Source organism: Dreissena polymorpha, chromosome 3 (assembly GCF_020536995.1).
Source record: "Dreissena polymorpha isolate Duluth1 chromosome 3, UMN_Dpol_1.0, whole genome shotgun sequence".
In the NCBI taxonomy this organism is placed as follows: domain Eukaryota; kingdom Metazoa; phylum Mollusca; class Bivalvia; order Myida; family Dreissenidae; genus Dreissena; species Dreissena polymorpha.
Window position 1 is genome coordinate 133,679,481 of NC_068357.1, and position 22,377 is coordinate 133,701,857.

The 22,377-nt window shown below is 36.2% G+C and overlaps 2 protein-coding genes across 4 annotated transcripts in view; one reads left to right on the plus strand and one right to left on the minus strand.

Moving 5' to 3' along the window:
* Positions 1 to 4,424: 4,424 nt before the first annotated feature.
* LOC127871530 (RNA-binding protein RO60-like) overlaps positions 4,425 to 22,377 on the minus strand; it is a 45,035-nt gene continuing 27,082 nt past the window's right edge. For all 3 annotated transcript variants that reach the window (XM_052414557.1, XM_052414555.1, XM_052414556.1), the window contains exons 4-10: positions 20,940 to 21,123; positions 18,939 to 19,245; positions 18,664 to 18,805; positions 18,089 to 18,254; positions 7,528 to 7,604; positions 7,109 to 7,295; positions 4,425 to 6,030 (exon numbers count right to left, since the gene is read on the minus strand). In XM_052414557.1, coding sequence (XP_052270517.1) covers positions 5,571 to 6,030; positions 7,109 to 7,295; positions 7,528 to 7,604; positions 18,089 to 18,254; positions 18,664 to 18,805; positions 18,939 to 19,245; positions 20,940 to 21,123 — 1,523 coding nt within the window. In that variant the 3' untranslated portion in view covers positions 4,425 to 5,570. The remainder of the gene's footprint in view (positions 6,031 to 7,108; positions 7,296 to 7,527; positions 7,605 to 18,088; positions 18,255 to 18,663; positions 18,806 to 18,938; positions 19,246 to 20,939; positions 21,124 to 22,377) is intronic.
* LOC127871532 (uncharacterized) overlaps positions 16,603 to 22,377 on the plus strand; it is a 33,639-nt gene continuing 27,864 nt past the window's right edge. The window contains exon 1 of the mRNA XM_052414560.1: positions 16,603 to 17,099. The gene's annotated coding sequence lies outside the window, so the exon portion shown is untranslated. The remainder of the gene's footprint in view (positions 17,100 to 22,377) is intronic.

The window sequence follows — 22,377 nt, forward strand, 5'->3', positions numbered from 1 at the left end:
GTAAGGGTATCAAGACTATGTATGAAGCATGGTAAGGGTATCAAGACTATGTATGAAGCATGGTAAGGGTATCAAGACTATGTATGAAGCATGGTAAGGGTATCAAGACTATGTATGAAGCATGGTAAGGGTATCAAGACTATGTTTGAATCTTGCTCAAGCGGAGCAATCAACTAGATAACAAGTTCCAGTCTTCGACAATTGGCGTACCTTGAACAACATGGTCAAGCGGAGCAATCAACTAGATAACAAGTTCCAGTCTTCGACAATTGGCGTACCTTAAACAACATGTCATTTTTATAGAAAATTACAGTTGATGGGGAATCTGGAGTATTTTTTTTATTTGTTAAAAATGGTCAGAAATCACTATCCAGTACCTTGAGGTCGGTCACAAACGAAAAGTTGTTAAGTTGATTTAAAAATCTATAAAAATGCACTATTGTAATACTAATGTTCCATTTATATAAGATGCACACGATTTATTGCGCTTGATGCTTTTTATTGAGCCTTGATTCATGAAAATCGTTTATTCCAAAGCAATGCATGCGATATGCGTAATCATGAAATAGAGTTAACAATGACGAGTGCCTGAAGTGTACAGCAAAAGCCAGAATTTTACTTTTTAAGGGGCCTTTACACGTTTTGGTAAATTGACAAAATAATTCGCACATTTTCGTTGTAGTTATGATATTTGCGAGAAAACAGTAATACTGAACATTTACCGTGCTCTATAATTTCCATTATAGGCATCTTATGACGATTAAAAAGCTGAATATTATCAAGCGTTGCAACGCGAAACGATTGAATTATTTGGAGAGTTCTGTTGTTGTCGTAATTTTTGTGATTCTACAAGGATTGCTTATATCAAGTATAAAACACATCACTCACTGCATGACCACGGATGGCCGAGTGGTGTAAGCGATAGACTTTTACTCCAGGGGTCAGTGGTTCGAGCCCGGTTGAGGTTTACTTTTTTCTTTCTTTAATTTTATTCTTGTTTTTTTATTGGATTTTTTAGATCCAATGTTTACATTCATCAATATAAAGCATTTAATGAGAAACTTCAGTAAATGCCAAAATCTGTGAAAAGGCCCCTTTAAAAATATATTGCGCATTTCGAAATGAAGCAGTGATAAGATAATCATACATTTTGTCATGTTTTATTTACAAAATTGTATTTATTAAATCACACTTGAAGTTTAAATGTGTGCAACAAACTCACGTAAGATGAAATTAAAAAGAATTATAATTTAATGTTGCATCAGTTTAAATACGTTAATTGTGACTATATTTATGGTATGAGAAATATATTTATATCTGTATAAACGCGGATCACACAGTCACTCGAGAAATGAAAATAAACACACTGAGATATCACGCAACTATACCCTTCTTAAAATCGGTCTTCATATTGTGTAAGGAAAGCTTCGTCCCGTTGATTATTGAGAAACAAACAAGGATAAACGGCTTCGCCAAAAATATTTCCCTCTCCTTTCAGCCACATTTTAATACAGCTGTGTTAATCAATCGTTATGTTTGTAAAAAGACGTTAAAGACTTACTACAGTAAGCGCATTTAATTAATGTTAAGTCGCGATTAACACACGCCTCTTTACCTCAAAGGTATTTGAACGTAATCACAGTCAATTAAAGAGTCTAAGTCGTTAAAAATTGTTGTTGCCATGACATAATTATCGACCTGCTTTATTGTTTTGCGTCACTGAACAATACTAGCATTCAAGGGGATCATAGGTAAACGGTGGATCAACGAGCTGAACATAGCTTATCCCAAGTAATAGTAGATTAAATCTCTGAACACCATGACACACTCGTTAATAGATAAAACTGCTTTGTGGTTGTCGACAGTACTGAGTCGACATTTGGAACATTGTTTGTAGCAGTTGAAACAAAAACGTCCAGTTTGAAAGTCTGTAAGTATAGACCAGGCCCGTGGCCAGGATTTTGAAACGTGGGGTGCGAATTTTCCCATCAACGATTATTATTGACTAACGAAGTGGCTAAGGGATAAGGTGCGGGAGGGGGTGTCTCCCTCCTGCAATCGAGGGGGGGGGGGGGGGGGTTGTGGACGAAGCAATTAATCAGCAAAAACTATATTAATTTGTTTAAAAATTGTTTGAAACTAGTTAATTCAAAAGAGAATAAAATGAAAGAAAAATGTCCGCTAAATAGTATATATCTGAATACTACTCAAGTCTTGAAAAACAAATAGCACTTCTTTCTTTGAATATTAAATTCAATGAAGGTTTCTACAAGGGTTTTTAATTATGACACACAATATTTTTGCATTATTTGAACTTCCTTTGAGTAATTTCTGTGATTAATAAGGTCTACTGTATGACTTTGCATGATAATGTTTTCTTATAATGGTTTTTGAGAAAATATATTTTTATTTCAAACATACACATAACATGTAATATTTCAACAAAAAATAAATAAACATGTTAAATACTTACCAAACTCAGATGTATATATTTGGTATGCATGTGTATATGGACAAGGCCTTTTCATACGCATACAAATTTTGACCCCTTTGACCTTGACCTTGAACTTAAGGTCCGCGTTTAGGTTTCGAAATCTGCGTTTAGGTTTCGAAAAAGCGTTTTTTCTGGGGGCATATGTAATCCTATGGTGACGGCTCTTGTTTTCTTTCTTTAATTTTATTCTTGCTTTTTTACTAGAGCTTTTAGATCCAATGTTTACATTTATCATTATAAAGCATTTAATTACAAACTTCAATACATGTCGAAATCTGTGAAAAGGCCCCCATCAACTTAGAAATGCAGTTAAAGGCTTAATATGTAATATAGTGGCTGGTATCGATTAACAAAATAATAAATATAAAATTATTAATGTTTTATCCAATCGTTTGTGTGATAAAGGTTTAGTTAAATGTTAGTTTCTATCAATTTTCCTGATCAGTGGACATATGGAATTATCATTCCTCTGCATAAAAAAGGCTCTGTTGATGACGTTAGTAATTATAGTTGGATAACGCTGATTCTTTTCTAATTTGTTAATTTGTTTACAACCATTTAAAACAAGCGTATCGAATTGTTTTGAAAAGATAATGATTTAATTTCCGATGCACAATTTGGATTTATAAATGGATGTTCAACTGTTGATGCTATTTATATATTATAATAATAATAATAATAATAAAAACTCTTAATTTAAAGAAGATATACTTGTTAAGAAATACATCAGATGAAATTACAAAATATGCAATTTATATAATACATTTCTTATTTTCAAGAAGGTCTTCTAACATAATACAATTTACAACAAAAACATCATATTTCATCTTGAGCAATGAGAACAAAACATAAATAATCATATGCATGTACACTTACAATTAAATATATCATAATTGAAAACAAATGACAGACATAAAACTACAATTACCATTAATGCAAAACAGTTTTTAAACATTAAATTAAGGTTATTTACTAAACAAAAACATGAAGCATGTTCAGTTTATTTCATAAGGTGATATTGATGACTGTTGTTCAGCATTTTTTAAATAAAAAAGTGTTTATGTTGTTAAAATGTGTATGTTGATTTGCTTAAATGTTTTGATAAAATATATTGTTATTGAGAACAATGAAGTATATGTCTGAAAATATTAAAGCATGTGTTAAGTCGTGTACATCTTTTTCAGAATACTTAAGTTATGCTGCATATATGGTGTAAAATTGAAAATTATAAACCTACACAATAATATGCCAACTAATTGATGGCTCAACTAAATAACAATACATTAGATGTGCAGAGTCAAATTATTATGCTCTTTACACATGTGCACTACTTAAGAAAAAAAAAGAATTATTAAGTGCATGGCCGACAAAAAAAGCATACCGGGCATCTTGATCGTAAAAGTTTATATTTTTTTGCTTTTTTGTAATTGTTTAGGAATGAAATAATCTTTATTTTAATGCAACAGTACTGTTGAAGACAATTACTATGACACCTTTCTAAATATATCGTAATCCTTTTGTTCGAATGGGTATGCGGAGGAAATGAAACTGCATTTTGAAGCGCGAAAGAAAATCATAAGAATTTTAATTTTATTTTACTATTAAATGACTGATTTCAACCATCTATGGGTGCATTGTGTGTGAGTTAAGATACAAGAAAGGGTTATAAATATAAATAATATAATAATATTGCTTATTAAACAAGTTAAAAGTCCTATAAATCTATGTGAACTGATATAGTTATCACACATTCTAATTCATAGAGAAACTTCTTTTCAGAAACAGTTATTTCTGAAATGAATAAGAATGTCACTTCAGTGAAATGACTACACATTGTAACGCGAATCCGTACGTAGGCGGACTACAATATACCTTCGGAATATAATACTCTAGGAGAGGGACAAACAGTCTCGGTGTACAAACAAAAGACGAGGTTAATGAATTTTATTAAGAACCGATACTTCATTATATTTCGTACTTCAAAATTGTTGTAAGTACAATGATCCTGTAATAATTGTTTGAGCAATAAAAGTAACTATCAACGTATCGCGACACTTATGTTTTTAAGAACGTCAATGTTTAAATGTTAGACGCAGTCGTCGATCTACACATGTCCCGGATTACAAAAAAAATCAGCAGCTATTATTTACGTTTCCATCCTCGAGTATTCGATCCGTGTTCCTCCTTTTTTTTCTTGTTAAAGGATAGAAAGTTACATGCTAGAAGTTTCCGTTAATACATTTAGAAGGTGTTGATCGAAATATCAAATGTGAAAAAGCTAGAGTTCCGGCTGTATCGTCACTTTTATACTATTCCGAGCCTTGGTACTTGAACCGGTTCTCTTGTTCCTCGCAGCCCACCAGAACACTCCCTTTTGAATGACGTAGGTGGCGATTATGTTTTTTTAAATTCCGAAAGAAACAATCAGCCCTAAAGAAATACAACCGTCTCGGATCTCCATAAAGTCTTTTATCGTTCAGCCCCTAATATGTTATGCTCATGTTTTCGACAATAACTATAGTGAAGTGTAATCACAATCGTAAGGCACAATATTTGAACACAAGTACATACATAACAAATATGAATATTTTCAAGCGACAATGGGCACCGAAAGCAGAACTAATTTCAAATCACGGACAGTTTACACATTTCATATACTATTCCTCATGGCAATACGTAAGTTATAGGATCAAGTCTGTCTGCAATATCATACAGGTAATTATTGCATAATTCGCGACCTGTCAATTGTGTTTCTGTATAAAACAGTGTCCGGAAAGCATCGTTCCTTAATAGATTGTCATATAACAAGTTTATGATTTGTCAATAATAACTTCATATCGCAATATCAAATATATTTCAAATTAGCAAATTCACTTTTAGTAATTCAATAATCAGTGAGCGTGGATTAATAGGTAACTATTGAACGATTTGTGAACATAACGATAACTTTTTTCAACTAATCACTATCATTGCAATTTTATTAAAAGTCCATAAAAAGTTACTGTCATAACAAAATGTTCGAGTTGATTTCTAATATTTATGTTCATTTTAAACTGTGACTTCGGACTTGGTTGTTCTACTGTTTCTTTTGGGTTGGTTCAGTTTTAACGCGTCGATCGAGCTCTACGTCATTTGACCTAGCCGCTGACAATTCAACAGAGGTTTCATCATCAGTCATTTCAACATCATCAGGGTTTTCAGTATTTTGCTCACCAGGCAGGTCGACCTGACTTTCACCAGAAATTACCCCTTGCATTTCATCCGACATATCATCAGGACCTCCAATAATCTGCGCGCCAGGCAATTCAGCCAAAATTGCATCAGGCCTTACACCTCGCATTTCCCTTCGAATAAAGTTGTCAATCAATTTTGGGACGGATGCATCAAATACGGAAATATTCAGCATATGAACATCGTCCTTGTCGGCCAAGGAATGTGGAGAGTCGTTCAGGCCGCACACTATCAGCTTGACCGAAGGATTGTTGCAGTACTGTCTGTACTTTACCATGTCGTCAGCAACATGCGTTTCTGTGTACCTGATTTGAAACAAAATAAGAATTTCGATTGGAAAACAACCACTGAACTTTAATCGAGTAACATTTACATTACATGTAAAATATTAAGTCAAAGTTTACTTGGTAACACATGTAAAAGTACATAAGAAACGCGATTCACAGAATTAGGTCGGGGTTTTACAACTGACGTGGTGTATTATGTATATTTAATGTATACTGTTAATTTTTCCTACTTTTACCCCACTGAATTTTCAAAATTAAAAGTATACGCGCATTCGGTTTTTCTCAATCCAGATAGAATTTTTACTCGGTAGACATACCATACATGTAGTAACGATTTACTTAAGGATATGCAGTCACAAATGCATGTTGGCAAATAATTGTAAGCGATTCTTCACTTTCTTGTCTTAAAATTCAATTTCGTTAAGTAATCTTCTCCTATCATAAAACTGCAACCGCCTCTTCAGGAATATTCCAATAAAAGGAACATGAATAATTTCATTCGAAAAGCGATATTACGTTACTGATATGGCATATACAAATGCATAGAAATAATCATATGTACCCCCCAGAACCATAATCACGATATAAATTATTATCAACCCTTCTTTTTTATTTATTTAAGTCAAATGATCCATTGACTATGCAATATATAACAAAACATAATACACCTCTAAAAACGTAACAAATGATTTAATCTGTGTTACCGCTTTAAACGGTTAATTAGAAGCATTGCTGGTTTCCACCGGTTGGATGGCGCGCCAAACTTAACACTTAGCCATGAATCTGTTACTTACACAAACGTTTCAATACAGGTTAACCTCACATCGTTATTTAAATTTAACAAATAAGAGAAATTAAAATCGATTAACGCAATGAAATGTATTTGTGGTTGAAAATGCACCATGGCAAAAGAATCTCAACTTTCTGGGGAAAGATGAAATGAAGTTTATACAGATATCAGCTACATTCCTTCTTTTTTACAACATATAAGAAAGTGGAATCATAGAGTACTGATTTAAATCATCGTAATTTTTTTGCCGACGAAAATTATTAAATATTATGCATTGGTTAAATTTAGAAATTAACCTGAACTTACGCATTCTCACAATCAACGTAGAATAGGAAAGCGTCGATGTCTCGCAATTTCCTTTCCATTGCGTCTTTAATCGGCAGCGACCAGTCGGCTTCCCCGGGCAGATGCAAGCTATTCAATCTTGTTAAAACAGAGTCCATCTTTTCATTTCTGTCGACGTCTAAGATTTCCATTTTGTTACCACCAATGGCTGAAACAGAACAAATAATGCATTGTTCTTGTGCTCGATAATGGCAAAAATTTATGTCACAAAATTGCATTCCGAATTAGTTCTCGTTTGTTTTAATTTAATGTAAATCACAGTCAGCCAAAGATCACTATATGCTCTCATAAAAAATACAGCAAACTGAGTCATCAATGTTAGTAGCTTGTTGGGAGTGGTTGTGTTAGGGTTGATGTTTGTATTAGTTCCTAGTCTTGACCTGCAATCACGCAGTTTTCTTCTGTTCTTGCCAGTGTAACACTCATCACAGCTGAAATTTCGTTCACGGGCAATTTCCTGAAAGGGATGATAAAGCTATTGAACACAGTGACGTCATTGAAAGCAAGATTCGTATTACGGAATGCTCTCTCAGTATTAAAATCAACTTCAGGGCATAAGTCACCTAAATTAAACGATTCGAAAACTTAATATTAAATAAAGCAAAGCCTCAAAGCGAGCTCGATAAATGTTTATTAGACGAAACTAACAAAACACTTAAATAAAGATATTTTTTGAATTAAATTAAATGCGCTTCCCGGCAGAAGAACGTGGGGTGGTAAATACTGGTATAAAAAATAAGGAAATGAACTTTTTTATGTTAATCAGCAATAAAACAACAAACGGGCCTTATTAAAGGGTTTCATGTGACCTGATGAACTGAACTGTTAGCCCAAAACCCCGCACAAAACCGATTGTCACACTATCAGTTGCCAGCATTGCAACCACAAGTTTACCTACGAAGGTCAGATCGGGATTCGAACCCGAAACCACCTATGAGCCATCTACTGATACCGGCCTAGGTGCTCTACCAATTAAGCTATCTTACCTTTTGAAAAAGGTATAGGTAAACTGCAATGCTGTATAATAGCATGATTATCTTGCTTAGGTATATTAAGGGTTCCGCGGGATGGAATGAGTGGGAAGATCAAATCAAATTGAAAGCCGATTCCCCTGTGCATTAGTTGATGGTAACCATAATGCTCGCAGAAGGTGAAAAGAGCAAACAACAGTAGTTTGTCAAACATCCCCACCTTTAGCCAAAACACAATAGAATAGCCTAAAGCCCTTTCTGTATTTACAAACTTTTTGTTTTTTAATCGAAACATCATCATACGTTTGCATAGATAAAGTTTAATTAATAAATAATTAAATGCCTTCAGCGATTTGATTTTATATTACGAAATGTATTACGTAGTAAATCGTGTGACGTCATTTCTGTGACGAAACAAAATGGTTTTAATTAAACTATCTGGAATAAAGGACATGTCAGACGTCGTGTTTTTTAACATTATTTGTTATATGTTTAAAGCATCGAACAAATGCCAAACGTATTTCGGATTGTGTGTTTATCATGCTGCAGCTTTAATGCAAACAGGAATACAATAAAATAGTGTGGTTTAAACTAAGTTTCGATAAAGACGTGGAAGAATAGAAGTGGAAGTGCATATCGTTCCAAGGTGTTTGTTATTAACTTTGGATTAAAGTTGTCAACTTAATTGTTATAGACAATGGATTAACGACGTCATTAAGGTAAGCGTGACGTTTATACTAAATTCATTTTTTTTATAAACTCTTGTTAAAGCTGAAATAGTGTCATCAACTTATGCTACAAAACGGTTTCAGTTGCAATAGATATTTTAATATCCCAATTGTGTATTTCGTTAAATTATTATTATGTTCGATTATTTTGTTTATTTTGTAGTCACTTTATAATGCTAATGGTGTGTTGCTCATGGCAAGCCTCGCCGTGTAATCCTTTCTATAACGCTTCGGACAAATTCCAGTACTCAATGATACTTACATAGTATTCTGTCCCATCTCTTTGAAAAAACCACACGCTGTACAAAATGAAGGCATTTGTATAGATGGTATTTAAACAGAATAATTTCGTCCTAGTTTATTGTCACAGTCTGACAAGAAACTAACAAAAAAACTTAAGTAAAGATAATATTTTAATTAAATTTTAACATTTCACGAAGTTGTTGTTTAGAATAAAGTATAGTCGTTTGTAGCCGTTTCTTTAGCTTAGATTTTCTTTAGCTCAATTTTCTTACATTTCAACCAATCAAATGCGCGAAAATTATAAACATCGGAACTACAGTGCTAAATTTGGTGATGACGTCATCGAACGGGGGAACTCCCGGAATGAAGACAACTGTTTTACACGAAGAATGCTGATCATATGATATGCGTTGTTCGAAATATAGTCACAATAAATACAGAGAAGAATTTTAGAATATTTAAAAGCCGTAAATCTGATCATTTTTATCTATTGTATCATTATGATCAATCAAGAGACGCCGTTTATTTACTTTGAAAATTTCCACTGCCAGTTTCCGGTTCGGATATTGCGCGCGCAGATACCAAACTTTTCAAAACAACAACCTGTTGATCTACAGTTCAATGCACGTGTAAACGTAATGCTCGCTTCTGGAGCAGCCTGCGGCTTCTCTGTGAGCTCGCTAATATGAAATACGGCAAAGCCTCGAAGCGAGCTCGATTAATGTTTACTAGAAGAATCTAACAAAAAACTTTAATAAAGATAATTTTTGAATTAAATAATACAAGGTGCTTCCTAGCAGAAGAACGTTTAGTTCGTAAAGACTGGCGTCAAAAATAAGGAAATTAACTTTTAATTATTATGTTAATCAGCAATTAAACAACAAACGGGCCATATTAAAGGGTTTCATGTGACCTGATGAACTGAACTGTTAGCCCCAAATCCCGCCCAAACAGATTGTCACATTATCAGTTGCCAGCCTTGCAACGACAAGTATACCTAAGAAGGTCAGATCGGGATTCGAACCCGAAACCACCTATGAGCCATCTACTGTTACCGGCCTGGGTTGCTCTACCAATTAAGCTATCTGACCCTTTGAAAAATATATAGGTAAACTGCAATGCTGTATAATAGCATGATTACATTGCTAAGGATAATCAAGGGTTTCGCGGGATAGAATGAGTGGGGAGATCAGATCAAATTGAAAGCCGATTCTTTCTGTGCATTAGTTGATGGTTACCATAATGCTTGCAGATTATTTTGATTTTTTTCGTGGCCGCTCGATTAGCTACCTTAAAAAGTAGAACTTCATCTTCCGTGACTATAATATTAAAAAGGTGAAAAGAGCAAACAACTGCAGTTTGTCGGACATCCCCACCTTTAGCAAAAACACAATAGAATACCATAAAGCCCTTTTCTGTATTTACAAACTTCTTTGTATTTTAATCGAAACATCATCATACATTTGCATAGGATATAAAGGTCAAGGTGATCGTGAGGCGCAACTTTCAATTCTGTCATCAAAAAAAGTTTGTTTGTTTTTTGTTTGTTTGTTTGTTTTTTTTTTTTGGGGGGGGGGGGGGTTCAGTCAGGTATCTCATTTGTTTGTCACCAGATAGCATCCACTTCTAACAGCCATCTGTTCTACGAAGCAACGCATAACTCTGTCCAGCTAAACACCTGCAAAAACGATCTTGTCAAAAGTAATATATATTTCGGACGAACTTTACGGACATCCTTCAAACGGTACAACAATCTAATAAAGAAGTACACCTCCTGAAATGTATCTTCACTTTTGTTCTTATTTTTTATTTCTGGTCGAGTTAAGACCACCACTGTCCAGATGATCTGACATATCCAGGTTTCGGATATTACTTCCACAACAGGATCACAGAATCCAATGACTGCCACCCTAACCCAGGCCAAACATACAGATTTCCCTGTGTTGAGTGCCAAAAACATTGCAGATCCAACTAGAATGCTGTATGTTGTGACTCCTGCGATACCTGGTTTCACACAAAATGCCTGAACATGCCCATTGCTGTTCTCTATGACATACAAGACACTAGCTGGGTCTGCTTTTGTTGCGGCCTACCAAACTTCTCAACTTCCCTCTTTAACTCAATGACTGTTGACTCCATCAACACCTCTGTAGCAACAGAGAACTCCTACAGTACCCATGGAAGCCACATAAACCAAAGTCAACACTCAAGCCCACTTGATGCTCAGACGTCAAGCTTCAGCTCTGTACTGTCGTCACCGGGCCCCCACAATTGTCCTCGTCCCCTGTCAGGAATACCAGACAACGTGCACAAACACAAGCATCACATAGGATTTTGCTGATCAATTTCCAGAGTTAGCGAGCAAAACGATCTGAATTCTGGCTACTCCTCCAAGAATCGAACCCCGATATCGTTATTGGCTGTGAAACATGGCTGCACAACGGCTTCTATGAGAGAGAAGTTATCCATGCAGGGTACAACTTCGTTGCCAGACGTGACAACCACTATGGCGGAGTGATGAGAGCAGCAAAGGATAGTATAGTTGGAACAGACATGGCACTGACAACTCCGAATGAAATCCGTGCTGCACGTTTCGAATGCCAAGGCAAGCAAACCCTGATCATCGGATCACTATTCAGACCACCTAATAGCCACCACACATACATGGAAGAAATGAGTACTGTAATCAACAACCTACATCAACATAACTCAGATGCCACAATATGGATTGCTGGTGTCGCTAACCTGCCAGACATCGATTGGAATACCAATACCATCAACGTTAACTCATACTCTAACAAGACCAACCACAAACTTCTTGACATCGTAGCTGATTTAGGGGTAGAACAGTGCGTAACATCCCCTACAAGAGGTAACAACATACTCGACTTCTTCATAACAAATGGGCCACCACTGGTGGAGAAGATCAAGCCAGTCCCAGGCGTCAGTGACCACGACATTGTATTTGTGCAGGCCTCAACACGCGCTCCTAGATCCAAATCACCCCAGAGAAAGATTCTGCTTTGGAACCATACTGATCTCGTTACCACCCGCACAACTATTGACGAATTTCGTGACATCTTTCTCAACAGACATAACTCAGATACAGACATCAACACTTTTTGGAAAGAATTAAGCAGTTCTGTATTAACACCATAGAAAAACATATTCCATCAAAATTTGCAACACAACGTTACAACCAACCCTGGGTGAATCGAAAGATCAAGCGCCTATCAAGACAAGGGGGCCCTCAGGAGATCCAAACATAATGGGAAACCAGAAGACCTCACACGATATAAACAGCTGCAAAAGACAGTCCAATACGAGTGCAGACGGGCATACAACACATACATCAGCGATACTGTATCTGAAGATCGCAACCTTAAGAAGCTGTATTCCTTCATCAAAACAAGAAGATGTGACAGCAGTGGTATTGCCCTCCTGAAACATGAAGGTCTCCTGCATAACGACCCTATTTCTAAGGCTGCAATCTTGAATGAGCAGTTTACAAGTGTATGCACAGAAGAGAACCGAAGTAACATTCCAAAGATGAGCGGAACACCATTCCCATCAATGGCAACCTTCAACATAGGAAATGAGGGTGTACACAAACTCTTGCGGAACCTGAACCCACACAAGGCAACATGATCTGATGCCATCCCTACAAGGTTCCTACAGGAATTTGCAAGCGAACTATCACCTATGTAGACCCTCATCTTTCAGGCCTCTCTGTCACAAGCCTGTGTGCCTGATGACTGGAAGCAGGCATTGGTGGCTCCCATATTCAAGAAGGGCGACAAAAGCACCCCTGCCAACTACAGGCCTATCTCCCTCACCTCTGTCTGCTGTAAAGTTATGGACCATATCATGTACAGTCAGAAAATGCAGCACATGGGAGACCTGAAGATATTATCAGACTCACAGCATGGATTCAGAAAGCGCCGGTCGTGTGAGACGCAGCTACATCTGACCATACAGGACCTTTCGGAAGCTCTTGATAACGGTTAGCAGATAGACGCCATCTTACTCGACTTTAGTAAGGCTTTCGACAAGGTCCCACACGAACACCTTGCTGTGAAACTGAAGCACAACGGCATCAGTGTAAACATACTCGCCTGGATCAGAAGCTTCCTATCAAACTTAAGTCAACAGGTACAGGTTGAGGGTGTACAGTCAAACACAGCACCAGTGACATCGGTTGTCACTCAAGGCTTAGTGTTAGGACCCTTGCTCTTCCTGGTGTACATCAATGACATGCCCTCCAAACTTAAATCCACAATAAGGCTCTTCGCGGATGACAGTCTCCTGTACAGAAAGATCTAGTCTCCAGAGGATGCACAGATACTACAGGATGACCTCAATGCCCTCCAAGAGTGGGAAACAACTTTGAAGATGTCCTTCAACCCAGACAAATGTGAGGTACTGAGGATTACAAGAAAGCAAACCCCAATACAAGCAGACTACAACATCCACGGGCACCAACTAGCCTTAGCCAAGACAGGAAAGTACCTAGGTGTGACACTTGCCACCGATCTTTCTTGGAAACCACATGTGGACAGCTGCACTAAGTCTGCCAATAACTCCATCGCTTTTCTCCGCAGAAACCTCTCCAGCTGCCCTAAAGACATGAAGCTGCAGTGCTATAAGTCACTAGTCAGACCTGTCCTCAACTACGCATCAGCAGCTTGGGACCCTCACATACAGACATGTATCCAACAATTTGAGGCGTTGCAGCGGAGAGCAGCGCGATTCATCACAGGCAATTACAGGACCACAAGCAGCACTAGCCAGATGATCGCAGACCTTGGGCTACCTACCTTAGAACTCCGCCGCCAGCACTCGAAACTCCTGATGATGTATCGGATCACCTATGGTCTTCTCGACATTCCAGCAATCGATCCCCTCCGGCGATCGATCACATCTACACGAGCACATGGACTAGAAAAGCTGGATGGTGCAGTGGTCCGTTACTGGATACCATACTGCAGAACAGACACATACCGTCACTCCTTCTTCATCTCCGGAGCTCGATTGTGGAACCAGCTACCAAAGCACCTTAAAGTTCTACAGACTACAGAGTCATTCAGGAAAGGACTGGCAGGCCTCCAATTCAAACATTGAGCCTCCCTGACTATACATTATTATAAATCTTAAAGGGACTGTCAACCACGACGACGAACAAAAGAAAGGTTGTAAAATACCGTATTTTTTTTAAAAGTATTAGTTTATATTGATTAAAGTATCACGACTGGTATATTACATTACTTGCAAAAAGTTGTTAAGTTTTCATATTTTCTGTATACTTGGTAATAAATTTTACTGGGTATGTCTACCAGGTAAATACCAGTTAACTATAAATAACGCCAGTAGATTGATCATCATCGACAAGTGGTAAACCAAGAAACGCAAATTGTGCATGCGTAGTGCATTGTATTTTATATATAAAAGGATCAATCTACTTGCGTTATTTAAATCGTTAGTGTGTAAATCGTTATGTCACCTATTTTCGCGATGTACTTTCGATTTCACATCGCGAAATTTTAATACCGAATAAACTGAAAATATGAAATTTTTTCAAGTAATGGTATATACCAGTCGTGATATTTTAATCAATATAAACTAACTATTGTAAAATATACGGTATTTTAGAACTTTTTTTTTCGTCATTCGTGGTTGATAGTCCCTTTAAAGGTTTTATTTTTTAACTGCACTCTCACGATCACCTTGTAAATAAAAAAATGTACGAGTATGCTCCAGAGTGAGATTAGTACATCACATGAATGAAGAAGAAGAAAGTGTTGAATTCATTTTTGAAATGCCTTCAGCGATTTGATTTTATATTACGAAATGTATAACGTAGTAAATCGTGTGACGTCATTTCTGTGACGAAACAAAATAGTTATATTTACATTCACTCTTAATTTTCTGTAGAAAAATTAATGAGTTCATTTTGCGTAACCCGTAAGCCGGCGATACCGCCTTCGAAGGCGGAGCTTCTAAAATCGGACCAATGGTTTCTAGACGCTTACGCATGGTTATACAGTGACCAGTACCGCGACCGCACTACTTTTGTAAATATAGTAACAAACATGAATAAACATTACCCGTTTGTTTACTTTTGTTTCTTTGATGTTTCATTTCTCAATGTCTCGATTTATCCCATCAATTTTCTTAGTTGTCAAATATTTCTGTAAAAATATATTACCAAACCAGCTTTCCGTATTTTATTCTCATCACTTGAATACGCAGTTTATGACGTATCTTGTGTGACGCCATTTCGGTGACGAAACATTTTACGAAAACAATATGGACGTGGTGTATTTTTTACAATTAAATATTTGTTTAAAGCATCGAACGAATCCAAAACGTGTTTCGGATTGTGTGTTTGTCATGCATAACACCTTAAGAAAAGACACTGGAAGTGTATATCGTTGTAACTTGATTGTTATCAGCATTGGATTAAAGTTGCCGTTGAGGTAAGCGTGTCGTTTATACTAAATTTAGTTTTAATGACCCCTGTCGAAGCTTAAATAATGGCATTAATCTATTCTACAGCACAGTTTCAGCTGCAATGGATGTTTTAATTTTCCAAATAATGTGCTACGTGTAATTATAATTAATAGTAAAACTTCAGAACTCCTTTTCTTCGTGCAGGAATAATGAATAACAAAACCTTAAGGGGCGGGTCCTAGCTGTTCCCGAAACTAAGATTACAACATGTGTTGCCTCCCTAAAAGCATACAATTCTAGTTTTTTTATTCTCGAATATGTTTGAATTGTTTCGAATCAAAGGACAAATATAAATATAAGGATTGATTCTTATTTTTCGGGCGTTTATGCAGTATGAACGCTCAGGGCGAGTTTTGAAAATTCCGTGAAGCGCGCTAGCTTTTTTAATTATTTAAACTATCTGGAATAAAGGACATGTCGGACGTGGCGTTTTTTAACATTATTTGTTATTTGTTTAAAGCATCGAACGCCAAAGGTATTTTGGATTGCAGTGTTCGACACTAACGATTCGGAGTAAGGAGTTCTTTGGACTCCCTCTTTCGGAAATTTTGGAGTCCGATCATACTTCAGGTAGTCCAAAATTATGACACTTGTTTTATACCGTATTTTTCGGCTTATGACACATCTAAATCATAAATTGATTGAGGTCCTTTGCATTGCAAGTTGTTTCAATAAAACTTGTAAATGGAATTTCTTTGTTTTGCGTACATAAACTATAAAATGGACAATAAAAGTATCTCCATCATTGTAAAACAATAATAAGTATACACAATGCATCTTCTGAAAACATACTTGTAGAACAGACAGGGGTTTTCATGAGATGAAAGAAAAATACGTATTCGATTGCATAGTCCAAATGATGGCATTGTTCTGGTTTTGTATATGCTTCCGACATTACTTAGTTTTAATTGAACCCTTCTCACTTTCAATAGACCAGCTGTCTATAATCTTCCTTGTTAAGAAAAAACTCTTACAGTTCTCAAGCAGTGGTTGAAGTGTGCAATTATGACTTGGTATTAAAAACTTCCTTCTGCAGTATTTAGAGGGTGACTATTAAATTATTACAATTCTAATGTGACAATAAACACATGCAACTTAACGTTTTTATAGACAGTGTTCGATAATGACTATTCTGAGTAAGATGATTTTTGTACAGAAGCTGAATTTGCGAAACGAAATGACTTTTTTTATAATTTAAAAGATGATTTTGAAGGAGTCCGACGGACTTCCTTGACACAAAAACATGGAGTCCGAGTCTCATTTCGAGGAGTCTCGGACCACCGGACTCCCGTTAGTGTCGAACACTGGATTGTGTGTTTATCATGCTTTAATGTAAACTTGATAGTAATCCAATAAAATAGTGTGTTTTAAACTAAGTTTCGATAAAAACTTGGAAGAATAGAAGTGGAAGTGCATATAGTTTCAAGGTGTTTGTTATTAACTTTGGATTAAAGTTGTCAACTTAATTGTTATAAACAATGGGTTAACGGTGTCATTAAGGTAAGCGTGACGTTTATATTAAATTAAGTGTTTTTTTTATAAAATCTTGTTGAAGCTGAAATTGTGTCATCAACTTATCCTACAAAACGGTTTCAGTTGCAATAGTCTTGAATAGATTTTGTGCTTCGTTAAATTATAATTATGTTCGATTATTTTGTTTATTTTTTAGTCACTTTATGATGCTAATGATGTGTTGCTCATGGCAAGCCTCGCCGTATAATCATTTCTTTAACGCGTCGGACAAATTCCAGTACACGATGATACTTACATAAGTATTAAGTCATATCTCTTTGAAAAACCACACGCTGCACAAAATGCAGGCATTTGCATTGATGGTATTTAAACAGAATAACTTCGTCCTAGTTTATTGTCACAGCCTGACAAGAAACTAAATAAAAACTTAAATAAAGATACTATGTAAATTAAATTTAAACATTTCACGAAGTTGTTGTTTAGAATCAAGTACAGTCGTTTGTAGCCGTTTCTTTGGCTCCGATTTTCTTTAGCTCAATTTTCTTACATTTCAACCAATCAAATGCACGAAAATTATAAACATCGGAACTACAGTGCTACTTTTGGTGATGACGTCATTGAACGGGGAACTCCCGGAATGAAGACAACTGTTTTACACGAAGAATGCCGATGCGTTGTTCGAAATATAGTCATTAAAATACAGAGAAGAATTTTAGAATATGTAAAAGCCGTAAATTTGATCATTTTTATTTATTGTATCATTGTGATCAATCAGGAGACGCCGGTTTACTTCGAAAATTTCCAGTTCCGGTTTCCGGTTCGGATATCAGGTTCGGATATTGCGCGCGCAGATACCAAACTTTTCAAAATAATAACCTGTAGATCTACAGTAAAATACACGTGTTAACGTAATGCGCACTTCTCGAGCAGCCTCTGGCTGCTCTTCGAGCTCGCTATTAATTGAAACTGGACTGAAATACATAAGTATAAATTATTGATGAATTAACATCTCTTACCAGTCTCCTAATTTGATTGTACGGTCGCTGACGCTATGGACAAAGTAGATTCGTTTTCCGGTGGGTTGCATTTTTGAGAACGACCTATAAAAGGCTCTTTCTAGTGCGTCTCCTATCCTCTGTATTGGTTTCCACAGAGTGGATCTCCTTGCACTCTGCTCCTTATCTGCATAATCGTACATTTAACTTGTAAGAATTCATATAAGTTGAATACTGCATGAAAAATTCAATTTCATCCGATGATTATTATTAAATGCAAATGTTTCACAACCTTTTTAGTATATATAAACTGTTGTTTTGTTGGTTTCTTAATATGCAACAAACCCTTAAAAGCATGTATTAAATCTTTCGCGCAATCATATTTAACTTAACACGCCACTTCAATAATCGAAGTATCATCGTAAAACAATTACTTTTGTTTATTTTTCTTTCGCATAAATTAATATCTTCATTAGAACTGAGTGTTTTTTAATTTACATTGACGTGTAATCTCTCTTTCCAATAACGAGCATATGTAGATCTACAATACATGGAAAATGACACAAAACACGTTGTTAGAAACCATGCACTTTTACCATGAGCTCTGTCTTTCATATATTGAGTTCTCGCCTTATACAGCTTCAGTGGATGCCATACTTTCCTTGGTCCTCCACGCACATCTTCCACGTGGTCTTCAAAGTCAGTGTTGATGGAATCCAATTTCTGTACAACTAATCTCTAATAAGCACACCACAAAATGAAAATAATACCATTCCAACACAGTTGCACAAAGATGCATTAAATAATATAACATGCTTCATAAATAAGCAGCAGACACATTATCACATCTTGTTACAGCTGTATGACTTACCAATGACTCCTCTCCATCTGCATCATCAAAGACTGTATGGCAAGTCATGAGTCCAAGCTTGCGAACCGTTGCTTCGATTGGCATTTGCTGCAGTAAGCACATCAATACTGATCGGTTTTTCAGTAGCCTTGTCGGACACTGTTCCCATGTTAAACGGTGAGCTCTGATAAGGTTGCAAAGGTTCTCCGGATTGTCTGTGCGTTTTGCATCATCGAGCGCTGACATCAGATTGGTAATGTTCACCATAGTTTGTGTGGTGACATCAGTAAACAGTTCTTTCGCCTCGGTGTAACCCTTTATTATGTATCTGTAGTTAAATAAAGTGATTGCTCATTTGCCTTAGATAAAAACTAGCGGGTGGTATTATGAATTCATGTCCCTCTTTATGCTATGTTTATGATGTCCCGAGAGATCGAAAGAACAGGAGTGTTATAGATTGCAACAGATAAGCCGACGACAATCAAAAGGTTCCGATGAAAACAAACATAACGTACACGCAGTTTTCTGTAAATGCATATTTAAAAATACTTTAATTCCCATAATAGCACCAATTTAATCATTTAAAAAAGATACTTGGGTCAGTGAAAAGCTCTTTCGTTAATCTTTCCATTAAGTTTGATTTCAGTCTATCCAGTAGCTGCGTAGAAATAGAGGAGACACACTGTGCATATAATGCATATTTTAGATACAAAACTAAGACTCATATCGTGGTTCAGTGCCCAACACATCTGGTTAATTAAGCTTCTCACCACGCTAAGTGACAATGGTTCGTCGAAGAAATAGAACGGACACTACTACATCTTTCCCTTCAAGTCCCATAACAATGAGAACAATCATGGCACTGGTCAGCATACTTGGTTTTCATCATTAAGCTCCCAATGAAAACTCCGAACAAATCTCGAAGATGAGCATGCTTCGGTTTCATTTTATATACTATATAGTAAATGAAGCCTCCATTGAAATTTCTTGCTGACGAGGAACACATATATATATGCCCAGATACAACACTCATGACGCCTATATTGCAAAGATGTTTGGAAAAATATATATACATGCATTAACGTGTGCAATTGAATTGGAAATAAGAAATTACAGGCATCGCCAACAATGAAGAATACACACTGAACTGTTTTTGTAAAATTGTATATGCATATATCAGTATGTTTTATTATGTACGTAGCTCACGGTATTTATCAGGCTATCAGCCCTATATAGGCATTCACATGTTACAAGTGTAATGTATATACACGATGTCAATTTTCACTTTGCCTCAACGTGTGACAATGTTTGAATATACTTCAAGGGCGAGGTAGAGATGTAATGTAAATATTAACGAAATTCATTTGGTATATTGTTTTCTAGACTATTGAATTTTTACTGATTAATATAAAGAAGTGAAACTCCAGCTGCTGGAGTAGTATTGCATTATTATTATAAACAATTAGTAGGTCCTTTATTTAAGGCAAGTGACCGATTGCCCAAACAGTACAAAACAGCACAATACAGCACAATACAAAACAACATAAACACAAATAAGAATAAAGCTGGGGTCACCGCATTGAAAAGCATTGGGACTTTTGTAAACTAGATAGAACAGCCGTTATGCAGCGAGTCCAAGGCAGAGAGATGCGACAATGGCAAAATCATGTCAAAAGGGGTCATAATTCCCGCCGCATTCACCTTGTGCGTCATACGTTGAGGTACAGTAAAGTTGGCCATCTTAAATTTTGTTGGTTTAAGTACAATGCCCATATAGCCCATACATGCTGTCGATATTGGTTCTTTATATTGCCAAGTCATGACGCATATGAGTTGCCCACATGGGACCTATATAGGCCCCTTACATCTTTCTCACTGGGATGAACCACTTATTCAAACTGCAATCAGATGAACGAGTGCATACATGCTGCAAATTATATTAATTATGGACACAAGTACCGATTGGCGTGCATTTTCCGTGTTAATATATACACATGTACAAAAAGATCACAATTACTTTACCTCAATATAAGTTGAATAACTGGGTCTGCACTTTTAACATGGGCCAGTCGAATAACATCAACATGGGAGATGCCGCTCCGGCGTTTATACTTGGTTACAAGGTGGAACAATCTCTCTGGATTATTTTCAAACTGCCTGTACCATCTTGATACCGCTCGTCTGTGTGCCCGTCCCCAACCGGTACCTTTGGTTTAAAATAACGTCACACAATAATATGTTTTTCTTATATAATATTATTGATAAATTAATAGCTCTTTCGTGTATAGAAACTTGCACAATTTATATTTGACCAAACTATTAAACATGTGTTTTAAGCAAGATCGAGTGGTCATACTATTCAAACACAGAAAACAGGAATTTAACACAGCATACAATGCATGACAAATAAATGTATAAAACACGAGCGCAATTATATCCAAAATCTCGCTCAACAGTCAAGGTCATGTTCATGTGTTCCCTATTTAAACTTAGAGTTATTGAAGAATGTATACAGGGTGCAGAATCAACGGGGGTTTCGTGGTTTAAACACGGGCTGGACAGAATGTAATCACACCTTTCAGAACTTTATTTTTGCAAATATCTCAAGTTATTGAAATACATTTGCAAAAATCTATAGAGTATAGTGCATAAAAGACAGTTTTTCTTGCTATATGTGCCGATACCTTAAGGTATAAGAATAAGTCATTGAATACGTCTGAAATCATTGACACAATTTTACGTTGCGTGAAACATAACCGGCCATTAACCGTGTACAACGAATGCAGTAAAAATGAAATTTTTGAACAAGAACACATGCTTATTAAATCAGGTTTTTATCTGATTTTGGGGAAAGGGCCTGGCCTTTTTTGAGGGGAAAAAAATCGCGCGAAATGCCGGATTTGGGGGGGAAAATCACGCGAAACGCCGGATTTTGGGGAAAATAAGGAAAGTCTTAAATAATCAATTTAACATATTTTACTGTTTTTAAAACAAATTCAAGGCAACAGATAATTTAATTATGCAATATGTTCTATTTTCTACACTGGATCAGCTTAACTCATGTAAACAAAAACAACAACAAAATTAAATTGGGGGGGGAGGGGGGGGTGGAATGAAATCTGGGGGAAAATTTACCTGCTGAGGGGAAAACAAATCCGAGGGGAAAGGGACGTTTTTTGGCGGGTCACAAAGAAGCAAAAAAAAACTGTAAATACAGTAATTCTGATGTATTTCGCATTGCCATAAGCAGCATAAAAATCTGTCGTTTATGTACTAGTTGAAATTATTAAGAAAACTTGTTTTAAAAAGGTATTTGAAATAAAGCACCTCTTACCGTCGGGTTAAATCCTATAAAGTTTAAAACTGGTACCCCAAAAAGTAACGTGAACCTGCACCCTGGTATATCTGTATGGTGTACGAACCGGTCCAAAAGTATAAACCGTATGACACGATCGTATCA